General features: G+C 53.2%; 2 protein-coding genes and 1 pseudogene across 2 annotated transcripts; 1 reads left to right on the plus strand and 2 right to left on the minus strand.

Moving 5' to 3' along the window:
- Positions 1-710: 710 nt before the first annotated feature.
- SAPIO_CDS10247 (uncharacterized protein) lies at positions 711-2,687 on the plus strand (the record flags this gene model as incomplete). The annotated part of the gene is made up of 5 exons (XM_016783868.1): positions 711-862; positions 937-1,061; positions 1,143-1,440; positions 1,523-1,596; positions 1,675-2,687. 5 exons carry the CDS (start codon positions 711-713, stop codon positions 2,685-2,687), a joined length of 1,662 nt encoding a protein of 553 aa, XP_016638715.1.
- A 748-nt stretch (positions 2,688-3,435) lies between these two features.
- Positions 3,436-7,170, minus strand: SAPIO_CDS10248 (Ankyrin repeat and protein kinase domain-containing protein 1; the record flags this gene model as incomplete). Its single annotated transcript, XM_016783869.1, has 4 exons — positions 3,436-4,808; positions 4,896-5,202; positions 5,282-5,836; positions 5,989-7,170. The coding sequence occupies 4 exons, from the start codon at positions 7,168-7,170 to the stop codon at positions 3,436-3,438; spliced, it is 3,417 nt and encodes a 1,138-aa protein (XP_016638716.1).
- A 2,581-nt stretch (positions 7,171-9,751) lies between these two features.
- SAPIO_CDS10249 lies at positions 9,752-11,308 on the minus strand (annotated as a pseudogene; the record flags this gene model as incomplete).
- Positions 11,309-13,358: the final 2,050 nt, after the last annotated feature.

Here is a 13,358-nt window from a genome sequence, read left to right on the forward strand (position 1 = left end):
ACCAGACAGGTTAGCTAGCTACTTGGTCCTTGAATACAAGTCCATGATGACAAGGCAGGCATTCCTTGGTCCATCCTAGTCAAGATCTACGTCGTGGTCCTCACGATCATCGTGAACGTTTACTGCTAGAGTACTGAATCACACACTACCCACTTTGGCCATGGAAGGCACCGCCATGAGAAAGGATCTCACAGGGAGATGCTATCGCCATCGCGAAAGCATCCTCCTCTCCATCGATTAGTCGTCAGGGCTTAAGGATCAACTATAAATTCGGACTCGATGACCCGTCTCCTCGAAAACTCTTCCCTCGATCCATCCTCGAAAGAAAAAAAAAAAACAACCGCCGCCCTCAAAACGCGTGTTTCAAACCGCAAAGGTATGTATGGCACCCTCGATCATCCCGATCGACGACTCCCGATTCCCATCACCGAGTCTGTCTTTGCATCCTCATATTCGTCTTCATCGTCATCTCCGTCTCAATTCAATTCTGTATTCCTCTCAATCTACATAGTTGAATCCCTATCCCTACCGCCATCCCCATCCCCATCCCCATCCCCATCCCCATCCTCAGCATCATCATCCCGTCTCGTCTTCATCCCATCTCCGCCTTCATCCTCGCCCTCGCCCTCACCGTCATCGTCATCATCAACATTACCATCCCCACCTCCACGCAGTACCACCCCCACTGACGACATGTAGGCAGTTTAAACATGTCGAATCTTCCTCATCAGCCCGATGGGCCCGAGGACCCATCCCCCTCTTTCCCCCCCGGCACCGTTTGTATCATCGCCCTTGATCGCCGCCCATATCCTATTTCCCCCGATACTATGCTTAACCACACGACGGACCTTGTGAGAAAAAGGTATGTTTGAGTCTTTCCCCATTCCCGACCTTTGGCTCGTGATCGATGCCGCGGCTGACAGAAGTTCCTCATAGCGCCGACGGCTTACGCGCTCGCGGTCTTCGACTCGAGGGTGACGAAGACATTCGTGCTGTTGGCAATATTTTGTTCGCTGGTTACCAGCAAAGCAGCATGCCTTCCACGCCTCCTGACACTCAAGGTGAGATTCTGAAACATCTGCCATTCTTAACCTCGACTTGCCCAGGCAGATCAATGGTCATTGCTAACGAGAGTCCTCTAGTCAACGACGGGCCCAACGCTAATGCCGCCGCGACTGTCGACTCCGATCCCGCTCCTACGGCTCCGGTATCTGGGACCGCCCGCCCTCAAGATCGGCGGAATGCCTCCGTGGCAGACCCTCTGGGTCTAAAGAGTCGCCGCGCGAATCCCGATTTCAAGCCGGAGGACTGGACGGAAATCTTCCCGCGGTTTGCCGTACTCCTCATACAGCAGTTCAACGTGGGCGTGTGGGGCGAGGCCGCCGCAATGGCGGCCGTCGTAATCTTATACCAGGACATACCTCCCGAACAATGGTGCTCGTAAGTTGATACTCTCTTCCGATATAACCAGCCCTCGACAATTCACGTCCTTTGCTAACCATAAATCTTCTGATTCCGGCAGCTGGGGCCAGTGGCGAACTCAGTTTACCAACAGGGAGCTGTATTTCAGTAAGGAGGGCAATAATCGCGATTACAGTGAGTTTCATTACATATCCTATACCGCAGGAAGGATCATTGGCACGTTACAGAAATACTGATACAACTCATGCGTAGTCGAGTGGTGTATTGAAAGGGGCCGCTTTCCACTGAACCCGGCCCGGGCGTGTCGTTATCTGGGGGAGAACAACCCCGGCGCCATCTACGGCTCGACCTCTGAAAAGATCCTCACCGACCGTTTCAAGCGAGGCGATTTTGACTTTCTAGACAATCTCAGCGATGTCCCGGTTCGTCGTCGTGGTAACAATGCCCCCGTTAACGCCCACCAGGCCGATGCCGCGAACGGTCCCGTTGAGGCGGAAGACTCCCTCTTTGTCAGCGCCGGCGACGGAAGCGATGTTGTTGACACCGCCGATCCCGACCAGACCGCGACCGAGGTTGACGCTGATGGTAATTCCCCGCTTGGAGAGGATGCCGACTTGACTTTCGGCGGTTTCGTCAATTCTGATCTCGACTCTGCCACGAACCAGAACGCTCCGGACGTCCCTCACGATATTAACCATCCCATTCCCGCCGCGGCCCCTCTCGAAATGGCCAACTCGTTTGTTACCGCGGAGGACGTTTCTTTGAATGGAGGTAACTTCACGCCTACTCCAGAGCTGTGGGCGGAAGATTTCGACGAGGGTGATTTTAATCTCGACTCTGCCACGGGACGGATTGTTACCGACCTCGTTCAAGATGCTTCTTTTATCCCCGAGCTGACCCCTGCCGGAATGGGTGACTCCTCTTTCATGACCCACAACCGCCCTCCTTTCATTCAAGGTCAGGCCGCTGGTGGCGAGGTCGGCTATGGTACGGTGAGCAACGTTGCCGCCAACCGCAATACCGGCCTGGACAATGACCCGTTTAGAAATGGCCCTGTCACCGACTTCGTGGCCTCGAATATGTACCCGGCCTCGGGCTATTCATCGATGTATGACGACTACGCCGATGCTCTACAGACCACCGGACAATTTGGTCAACATGATTCAACCAGCAATGCTGAGGACCACATGATGACCGATGTACCCATCGATCCCGCTATCTTGGAGGAATACAACCGCAGGGTGAGCGAAGGTAACAACCAGTGATGGCTTAGCCGTTCATCTCCGCCTTCCAACCGATTTTCATGATTGCCCGATGATTTGTTTTCATTCATTTGTTTTTTTTTTTCTGAGAAACAGTCATTCCCCTCGCACAGGAGAGAACCTTTTCAGTATTTCCTTCGACTGGGAAGAGTATATTCCCTCGACGCGCAGATCCACGGCTGGGTGAGCAGTTCTTTCTACGCGTCCGGGTTATATCGCACTAGTTTACTCTTAGTTGAGTTTCAAGGACAAGTTGTTATCCCCGAAGATTGTATTCACCTCGTCTGTATTGTTTTCTTTTGTGCTTGTGTTTGTTTCCTTGCCTGGATCGCCACACCTCATGTCCCATTCCCCTTCATTCCCCTCCATCCTCTCCAAGTTCTTCAGATGATCCCCAGTTCTCTACTCTTCGCCCAGTGGGAGAGTCTCTAGCGAGGTTACACGTGGACTCGCTGCTTAGGATGCTAATCTTGACGCGTCATGGACAGCGGATGCGATCATTTCGTGTTTACGACGCCTCCATGCCAAAGGCGGACAAGGCGACTGCTCTCAGATCGGTATCCATTAAGATCATTTCTGTTCTAACAAATGCTTTTTACAGAGACTATTGTACAGGGGGCAAGGCCTCCTCGCCTCCCTTTTGTTCATCAAGTCATGGACGATGCAAATTTATCCATCATACATCCCAATATTAAGCTCCATCTTTCCTAGACACACCAAGGCTAACTCATTCTCGTTTTCCCCAGATGCTTCAATACTTGACCGACGAATTCGGCCGACTGATCACTCTCTCGACATCCGCACTAAACCCAATATACTCCATATCATATCCAACGCCCGTCCCCGCCCCGCTCGACGCGCTCCTCCTCGACCCCCTTAACCTCGCTAGCACGGGCGAGAGCCTCGACGCCGCAAGATCCTGATACTCCGCCGCCGTATAGCTCCCGCTTCTGGCCCGCGACCCAAGCGCCTCCCAAGTCGAGTATCCCATATCTCCGCCAGCGCGTCTGATGAACGCCACGTCCTGCGAAGGGCGTCCGCACACCGAGACTCTGCCCTCGGCAGGATCGTTGGCCTGGGCGTGTCTCTTGGCGGCGATCTTCTGCAGGCTGCGCGTGATGCCGATAATGGACCGTCGCATAGCGCCGTGGATGTCGTCGATGGTGAGAGCCATGACGATGAGCGGGATGGAGATGCCCAGGCCGATGCCGAACATATACTTCGATACGTAGCCGATGGTGAGTTTTTCGTTGCCTTCCCAGTCCGTGAAGTTGATGGCAAAGAAGGCGGCGATGAAGGACATGGGGAGGAAGATGACCGTGACGATGGTGAAGACCATGATGGTTTGGCCTTGTCTGCCCGCGATGACGGCCTGGTCTCGCGCGAAGCGGGCCTCGAGTGCGTTGGAATGTTTCTGCTTGAGGTCGAGGAGGTGGGTGAGACTGTTGTAGATTCTCTCGGCTTGCTTGTCCATCCTGTCTTTGATGTCCGTTAGGGAGATGATGACCAGGCGCGTCATTTCTCTAGACCGTTTCTTGATGTCCGCGACGATATTGTCGACGGACCGAGGGTTGTTTTCCGTTTGGAGCTCTTCGATGATCAGTTGTTCGAACTCGGGTATCTTGGTCAATTGCGCTTCGAGCACAGACGTGATGATTCCCAGCTCGTCTCGGATATCCTTGACCTCGGCGAGTAACTTCGTCTCGTAGCCAATATCGAGCAACGTATCAGAAACTTGGACGTCATCACCTTCCATGCTATCCCCGTCACCCTCACTGCTTATCGATAGGTTCGAATCATCGTACGGCCGTTGTCTCGCGTCGCGTAGCCACTTGGCCGCCAGCTCGGAGGCGCGGTTAAACCTGCTGAAGAGTTCGGTTTCTTGGTTTCCGACGTGGCCTATGGAGCTGTCGAACATGTCGAGGAATTGGTACCCTGGCTCGGACATGAGGTGACGTCCGAAGAGGCCGGAGCAGCGATGGACGATGACCATTGCGAGATCGTAGACGGATGCTACTGGCGATCTAGTTTTGATGTTGGTGTCTTCGATGATGCCTTCGAGGACTTTTAGGGGATCGTCTTTGCTTTGGTTCCATCGCTGAGGGAAACAAGTGATAATAAGGTCTGTAAATCCATAAGAATTAGCTCCATCGCTTCGCAGGCAAAGACAAGGCATTTTCCCATTTTGGGCCCGAGACAGGAGTAACTTACCACTTCCGAGAACAAAAAGCCACAGTTGGTCGACCATGAATACCTTTGGTTCCTCGCGAGACCTCAAGCAATGGCGATAGACGACCTGGTCGGAATCTCTCGCCGTGGTATCAATACCGTAATACAAGTATTGATCGAGGGTTCGCCGGGGGTGGAGCGGCGGGATGTGGTTGAGGTAGGCGTGGAAGAGATAATGGTCGGGACACGCGTTGGGAGGCGGTTGGAGACGAGGATCGGCCCTTACGCTGTTGATTGTCTCGGCCATGTTGATTTGGCGCTCGTACGTCTCGTAGTGGAGAAACGGCATCTATGGGCAGAGGGTCTAGGTGTGAGTACGAGAAAGACACTACGACGACCGGAGGGGAAGGGGGAAAAAAAAGACTTACGAAGAGGACGATTTTCCCATTTGAAGGCGAGAGGTTCGACGACTCTAGTTGTAGCGTGGCCTGTCTCTGCATGGCCTTGTTAACCTTGCTTCCAGGCGGATTTCCCGGCGGTCCAGTCCCCCGTTTGTGAGACTTGGGGTGCCTGCTGGCGATCTGTTCGCCCTTCTTTTTCCTCTTGGTTTCTCCCTTCTCTCCCTTGGGCGAGACGTCCCGAGGGGATCCCAGCGGCGGCGTCTTCGGCGTGCGAGGAGTGGGAGGATGGGGATGGAGGCCAGGCTTTGGAGCCGGAGCGTCGCCCTCGCCATCAGAACCGGCGGGCGTGAGCGAGGGTTCCTCGGACACCACGACGAGAGGAGATTTCGTCATGTTTTGGGAAGGGACTGGATCAGTCTTGGGTGCAGAGATGCGGGTACAGTACGTCCTCATGAAGTGGGCGTGGGTAAAGGATCCGCGGTGTTCTTGGTCGAAGCACCTCTGGAGAGCTTTGAAGCCCTCAAAGTCTTGGAAATTTCCCTCAACGAAGGCCTTCGCTAATAGTGTTTCTATCCAGTCAATCTAGTAGCACCGAAGTTGTTAATCTCTGGGCAACCGAATGAAAAGAAGTTGAAGCGCAGAGAACTCGGGGGGAAGGGGGAAGAACTTGCGTTATTGGCAGGAAGGTGTATCCACCGAAACGAAGGCCGATGCTTGACATTTCGAGGAAGAACCGGCACATGCTCGTACAGAAGCTTGTAGACGGGCTCCTTGAAAGGCCTCTGTTTCCCGCCGTGGAAGTTAAAGTCGTAAATCGTCGCGTTGAAAAGCTGACAGGCCCTCCTGGCAATGCCGGGGAGTCTTTCGGGTAGGTTGCTGGGCGCCAAGCGTCTCGCAAGTTCGTAGTGGCCGCCCTGAGCAGCGCAGAGCATCGGCGTGCGATTGATGTTGTCCTTGATGGTCACGTCGCAATGGCGGGCATCCAGCAGAGCATTGACAGCCTCTTCGTGGCCGGCGGCAGCAGCCCAGTGGAGGGGAGTCATGCCATTGGATAACTGAGCGTTCACCCTGGACTTGTATTCGATCAGGACAGACACGATGTCCGCGTGGCCCTTCTGAGCCGCATTGTGCAGCGCCGTCCAGCCTCCTTCGCTGGTTCGACAGGGATCGGCACCATGCGACAATAGAACCTTGACGACTTCAACAGCACTTGTTTCGGCGGCGATATGGAGGGCATTACGGCATCGATTCGTTCGCGCTTGGACGTCGGCAATCCTTCCAAAGTCGTTGGTGAGGAGCGTAGATACGAGGAGGAGGTTCGAGTTTGTCGCGGCCCAGATCAGGGGCGTCTTGCTATCTTTATCGGCGGCATTCAAGTCGGCACCACACGCAATCAGAGTTGTCACGCACTCGAGCAAGTTCTTGGGGAAATTCTTCTGCCTAGCCAAGAAGAGTAAGGGCGTCTCGCGCTCGACGTCTCGATGATCGACCGACGCGCCGCCACGGAGCAGCACACGCAGCGTTTCCACATGGCCGCGAAGGCAAGCGGGGAACAGAGGCGTCGCGCCGACTTTATTCTGCCAATTCGCATTCGCGCCGTGTTTCAGGAGCAGCGAAGCGACTTCAGTGCGACCCCCTTCTGCTGCGCGATACAGAGCGGATATTTCGTTCACGTATCGAGGATCGCCCGAAGGCGGGTCGGTGGCGGCACCGTGTTCGAGGAGAAGTCGGGCTATTGGCAGCGAGCCGCGGGCGCTGGCTTTTTGTAGGGCTTGGCGCAGGGCATCGAGGTCGGCGGGGGAGTTCCAGGTGGGCGTTTCGGCGAGGATTTCGCGGACTCGAGCTTCTTTTCCTTGGGCGGAGGCGGCAAGGAGGAGGTGATGGCGCGAGTCGAGGCCACCGCTTGTTAAGCTCATCGCATCAGTGTCGAGCTACGCTTGGGGAACGCTTGTCGTCATTTACTCGGACTTCTGGCGATCGGGGAGGGATCTTCGCGGATCGACAGGTTTCGCAGATCGAAGGGAGGATGGGGAGGGCGTCGACGGCGTCGCGCTCCTTGGGCTCAGTGGGGTAGATCAATCGGCACCTCGACAGCTTGACTGCGAAGCACTTGGCCGCGAGAAACAAGAGACCGCAGTCAGGGAACCAAAGCAGGAGACAAGCACAGAAACACACGCAGTTCAGGGACAGAAGATCTGGGATGGGGGTTATGGAAAATTTAGTGATGATTTCTTTCAAGGACAAACTTGACGCGATTTGAAATGAAGAACGGCGGAATTTTTCACCGCCCACTCTAATCCTGGCTGGAATCCCATAGTTCGATTCAATTGAGGATCGTCAGAGAGACCTTGACCCTGTCCTTTCTGTCGACCCCACCCACCCCTATATCAAATCTCCCGCTCATTATTGCCCTGTAGGGCATAGCGAACCCCTTCGTCGCGCCATCGACCGTGCGAGAGAGCGTGCGGCGGTCTGGTCCAATGGGGGTTCTGGTCTTCGTGCAGCCACCACGCATCCTTCGCTTCTTCACCAATCAGCAGCCTGCCTCTGCATCTCAACATGGAAAAATCTCGAATTGGATTGTCGCAATCAGGCAAACGCACCTTAAATGTCGTGTCGATAAGGTTTTGCGGGGTGTCGATGTGGCTTGACTCGCCTGACCAGGCCAACTCTGGGCCTGGTGGCTCGGCTTCTTGGCGTCTCGATGCCACCAAACTGTTCGCATTGATGTCTTGCATCAAAAAGCCCAGGAGCCAAGGAAGCCAAGACACCCACATCAATTGAAATTGAGTTTGAAACTTTGTTTCTACCCTTCCCGCCACTGCGCCAGGAACAAAAGCCAGAAGATTGGAAGCAAGCAACAAGCCCAAAATACCACCCTTACACCTCCTTCGCTTCGCACCTTCCCGAGGAATGGAGGACCCCGCCCCAAACAGTCGTGCCTTCCATCTTCCAAGCGCCCCTCAGAATCTTCAGATCACCAGATTCCCGTACGACGAATTCGACTGAAAATTTCTATTTCTCGACCACTCTCCAAACCGCGGGGGCTTCGACTGAGACCTTGTTTAATCCTCCCTTCTAGAACATGTTCAACGAATCTCATATCTGTATTGAGAATGTCGTCATAATCTCGTAATCCTCTGTTGACATTACACATTTTGATGACGGCATCGTTAGAACCAGGAGCGAGCGCAGATTCTGTCAGTGCCGACTCGAGTGAATCGATGGAAACAACACCAATTGATCTACATCGTGTCCATTTGCTCCTCGGTCTAAGATTTACCCGCTTCAGTGGCCGGGCTTGTTTCTACACATCCAACCCATGTCATGTTCCAAGAGATGATGCGACCACGGATGTTCGTCTTCACCGATGGTTTATTTTTATTGTGTACCTCAGCATTGATTTCCTATGAAATAATTACTTTGTGCTATCCATAATCTGGGTTTTGGTGGTCTGGGACGACAGTGCGCTATCCTTCGTCAGCAAAACGTTCGGGACGCCAATTGCCGCTGTTTGAGGAGATGGGCTGGAAGAGACTTGATTCTGATATATTGATTCTATCCAGGCCAGTGCCATGATTATTTTTAAGTGCCTCTCTCTCTGCCTCTCTAGTTCTCCTTCAAAACTTCGTTGAGTACCAGGGGGCGGGATCGGATGGCCTGCAGCTTCAGGAATAAGGGATCAGTAACCGTGTTACTTGCGTAAAATGCACCAGGGGGTACGCTTCGCAGTAGAAATTGGAGACCAATGTAGCTATCTCGGACGTTAACTGGTGTTCTGCGACGCACCGCAGTCATCCGAACCGGTAATATGGCTGCAGAAGATGGGCAGGAATCGTATTTGGGCCATACAGGTGGCGTGCACTTGCGACACCATGCGCGAGTACAGAAGAACTCGCAAATAGTATATCCAATGAATTAAACGTGCGATGAAGTCTGCGGTTCTGCAAGTTATTTCGGGATGCCATCGAGATTATCGAGGATCGAATTGATGGACTCGTTGGACCATGAATTTGGTGATTCTTGGGGACTTGGAAAGTGGAAGGCACGACTGGAAGGACTCAACATCGAGCGCCTCAGCTTCCAGGATCATCAAAACTCTACCAGCAATCTTTTTTTTTTCCCTATGGCGCGTGCCTCCATGTCGAACAGCAGCTAGATATTTTCTACAGGCGTCCCGGTCAACATCATTGTGTCCAGCCTCCCTACAACGTGCATTGACATCGCAGGTTTGCCATCGACTGCTATGAAGAGTTATCGGATGAAGGGTTCTGCGAAGTCCTCCCATGGTTTCTCGATTAAATGGTTCATTTTCGATTCGTCACGTTGTACATGTTTCAACTGGTATCTTGGAAATGATAACTGACGGACTTGAAAATACTACATCGACTTCTTCGTGTAACAGGATGCTCTGGGATGGTTCTTGTGTGGAGTATACACGTTGCTTGTACAAACGTCACAGTGTCTTCTGTCACAATCCGCCCCCCGAGCCCCCTTTCAGACCTGGGTTGCTTCTTTGTGCTCAACTGGGACCGAGGTCTCCAAAGCGGCTTTCTCAGACTTGCCGAAATCTTCACCTACCCCTTCCATGCCAAATACATGTGTCCTCCACCGCCAAGCAGGAATACGCTCGTTAAAGAACATGGAAAGCTCCATGGTGGATCGACCAGCTGTCTCACCTACACAAAAGTACGTATAAATCTGGGTAATGCCAGTGGTCCCCGCATAAATGAAAGCGAGCATCGGGCCCAGACCGGCGTCGTAGTACAGGTAAGGTGCGGTAAAGGAGACGAGCCAAGTGATAAAGTAGAAGAAGACGATGGACAAGGACATGATCTTGTTCTGATTCGTACCCACGGCCATTTCTCGAGCGATGGTATAAGCCAGGGGTCCGATGCCAAAGTTGTACCCGATGATGACGATATACGAAAAGATGACGATGACGTACTGGCCAGCTGTCGTGAGGGTCTTCTGGGTGCCGACGCCGCCGATGATAATAAACGCCACCATCATCATACCGTTCGTGACGAAGAGGTTAATGCGGCGTCTGACCTTGTTGCCAGTGACGACAGACGCTGCGACGGCAAAGATCTGAAGAATATTGGTGATCAATTGGATTAGGAAGGGGTCTTCCATTCCAATGGCCTGGGCAAACACGACTCCGTAGACGTAGAAGAAGAGAATGCCATTGATTTGCGAGGAAAACATCGCGCCGGCCGAGAAGATGACCTTCCTCCTCTCCACCGGATCCGAATAGAGGGCTTTCCAAGACGAAAACTCGGCGCTGACTTCCTGTGTCCTCTTCGTCTCCTCCAAGATCTCGAGATCCTCGGAGGGGTCGTACGAACCCTCGCTTCGGTGGATCTTACGAAGAGCAACTTCGGCGTCCTGTCTTCTGCCGCGTAGTACGTACCATACAGGGCTCTCGGGAATGAAGGGAAGGCCCACGAACATCATCAAAGGGAGGACGACGAGACCCCCCATGGGTAGTTTGTACGACAAGGAGCTCTTGATGCCTTGCGTACCCTGCGAAATGCCGGAGGCGACGAGCTGCGAGATGGACTGGAGAAACTGAAACATCATGAGGACCGGGCCGCGGATGGCGCTCGGGGATACCTCACCCATGTAGAGGAGAGATGTGACGGTGAACTGGCCCACACCCAAGCCGATCAGGATACGGCCCGCGATGATGACACCCTCGTGGTGAGTGTCTGCAACTTGGCATATTCCGCCGCCAAGAATGCAGAAGGAGGCGAACCAGAAAGTTGTCTTCCGCCCCCATCTGTCATTGATGGGCGCGGCGACGAGGGTACCGATGAGATCGCCGATGTAGATGGAGGACGCCGTCAAAGCCTGGAATGAAGTTGCCAGAGCTTTCTGGCCATCCACGAAACGGGTTCCGTAGTCGTTCTTAAACTCTTGCATGGCGAGAACGCCATTGTAGTAGGTGTTGTCGTATCCATAGCAAAGGGCGCCGATGGCGGAGATGGAGCAGTAGAGTAGCGCCCATTTATGGGACCGCCAATCGAAGTTGAGGGAGTCAAAGATGCCCATGGCTGCTGATCTGGCTTGCACTGGGCGCCTTGAAGGTGAAGAATCAATGGAGTCAGGAAGAGGGGCAGGGGCAAGGTCGATGGCAATGTGTAATGGAAAAGGAAGGGGATGATAGACGGAGTCGACAAGAGCTCGGACAACTTGGGGATCTTGAGAAGATTTAATACAAGAAGTTCACATCTGGCTCTCCATGGTTTCGAAGACAATCGATCCCTCATACCCCATTACCCCATTACCCCATGCCCCATTGCCCCCTTCCCCTTCCCCGCCTCGCCCATTCCCCATGCCCCATTCCCCATTCCCCCGCGATAATCCCGTCGCCACTCCGTTAGAACGAAACAAACATAAATCATGGATACAAGTAAATCCGAATAAGAAAGAAAAATTTTGCCCCGATGGTGCGATGGAGTTAAGTTGCAGACGCATCCTCCACTGAGCTGTTTGTATGGATATTCCGCCGAGCGTCACTCCGTCGAGCTCCACTTCGCGCCGCATTAACATCACCAGTTATGGAGAGCAACAGCAAGGCAGGGTTCTCCCAGTCACTCGGTCATCCCGGTCAACCAACCTTCTCGAAGGTTGAGAAGCCGTCATGCATGCATCTTTCTCCGTCGATCTTCGAAGAAGGAGGGTCCAATCGACACTCTTCTGTTTATCGGAGTTTTCCCACACACACCTTCCGCATTCGGCCTAGTGAAGGGATCTCGATCATCTCCCAACACCAACTTCGTACGACACGCTCGCAGTCATTGGTCTGTGATTCCGGGGTTTCTCCGCGCCCGCAGCTCCTTGAGCAATCTCACCTCGGAGCCGATGTCTACGAAGTAGTAGTTCCGAGAGCTCGTTCGGTTGATATCTTACCGGCGTGTTCGCTCACAGTTACATGTAGCCAAGCGACGATGTTAGTGGCTTTTGGGCCCCGGATACTTAGCGAATCCGCAACAAATGCCTATCATGTTGTCTGGAGATGCCAAGATGTCGTCTGGAATGTCAGGATTCAACATTGCCCAGATCCCAACATTTTACCAATTACCGCCGGTAGTTTAACGCCGCCATGGTTTCCCCTATTTAAAGTTTCCACCCTAATGCAGGAAGACCGAATTAGATGGTCATGAAGTTTGGAATATTTGTGCTAACTGTACACTAAATTGCAGCCTTAGATCCCGCAATGTGGTCGGCCCGGTGAACCTCGTTCCACGGCGGCGACCTGGGGATAGTGGAGACCCAGGGACGATCCGATGCCAGTGCGGTTTCAACCATTTTTTTTTTTTAAAAAAAAATTAATGTAGCCCTGAAGCCCATCGCTGTGTGTGCGTAAAATGCATTGAAGTCGACGCGACTTGAGAGGCGATATGGAAATACCATGGGTAGGATGAACAACAGAGTTCTGAGAGTGGGAGGAGGACGACCAAGGTTGCGTTCGCAGCTTATATCTAAAGCAAATTTGCGAGGATAGAACTCGAGAGGGATGACAATGCCAAGACAAAGCCCAAGTCCACCGCCAATGCCGAAGGCAACGCGAGTAACTAAAAGGATGTGTGGCGTCTCCAGAGGTCATCGACCAGAAGGAGATCAGCTAAGACACCGCAGTTACGTCTTCTCCTGCCCAAGGGCAAGATGAAGCGGGGTCTAAATACGTGTCAGCACGTTGAAATCGGCGTCCACCCTCCAGAGAAACTGCTTATAAGGTCCTATACCCCGATATGTCTCTTCTTTTTAGCTCTGGAAGACACTGGCTGCCAGGGGCAGACAGAAAATGTAGGCAGGGCGGTGATGTGCGGCAGAACGAGGGGCTGGCAGGCAGTTGGAACCGACTGCCTGACGGAACATGACAGGAAGAAGCGATCGAGGCGATCGTAGCGATCGTAGCGACGATCCACGATCAGGGACGGTGATCGTAGCCATGGGGCGGCGATCACCCATGGAGAGCTTGCAAGGGAAACGCCTATATAAACTACGGATTCTACTATATATCTCGCTTGTCTTTCAAATCTTTTCAGTAGTTAATCCAGGCACGACTACACCCCTGCACCCGAATACTTCATTGCCC

Source organism: Scedosporium apiospermum, assembly GCF_000732125.1.
Source record: "Scedosporium apiospermum strain IHEM 14462 chromosome Unknown SEQ_SAPIO_0165, whole genome shotgun sequence".
Classification (NCBI taxonomy): Eukaryota; Fungi; Ascomycota; class Sordariomycetes; order Microascales; family Microascaceae; genus Scedosporium; species Scedosporium apiospermum.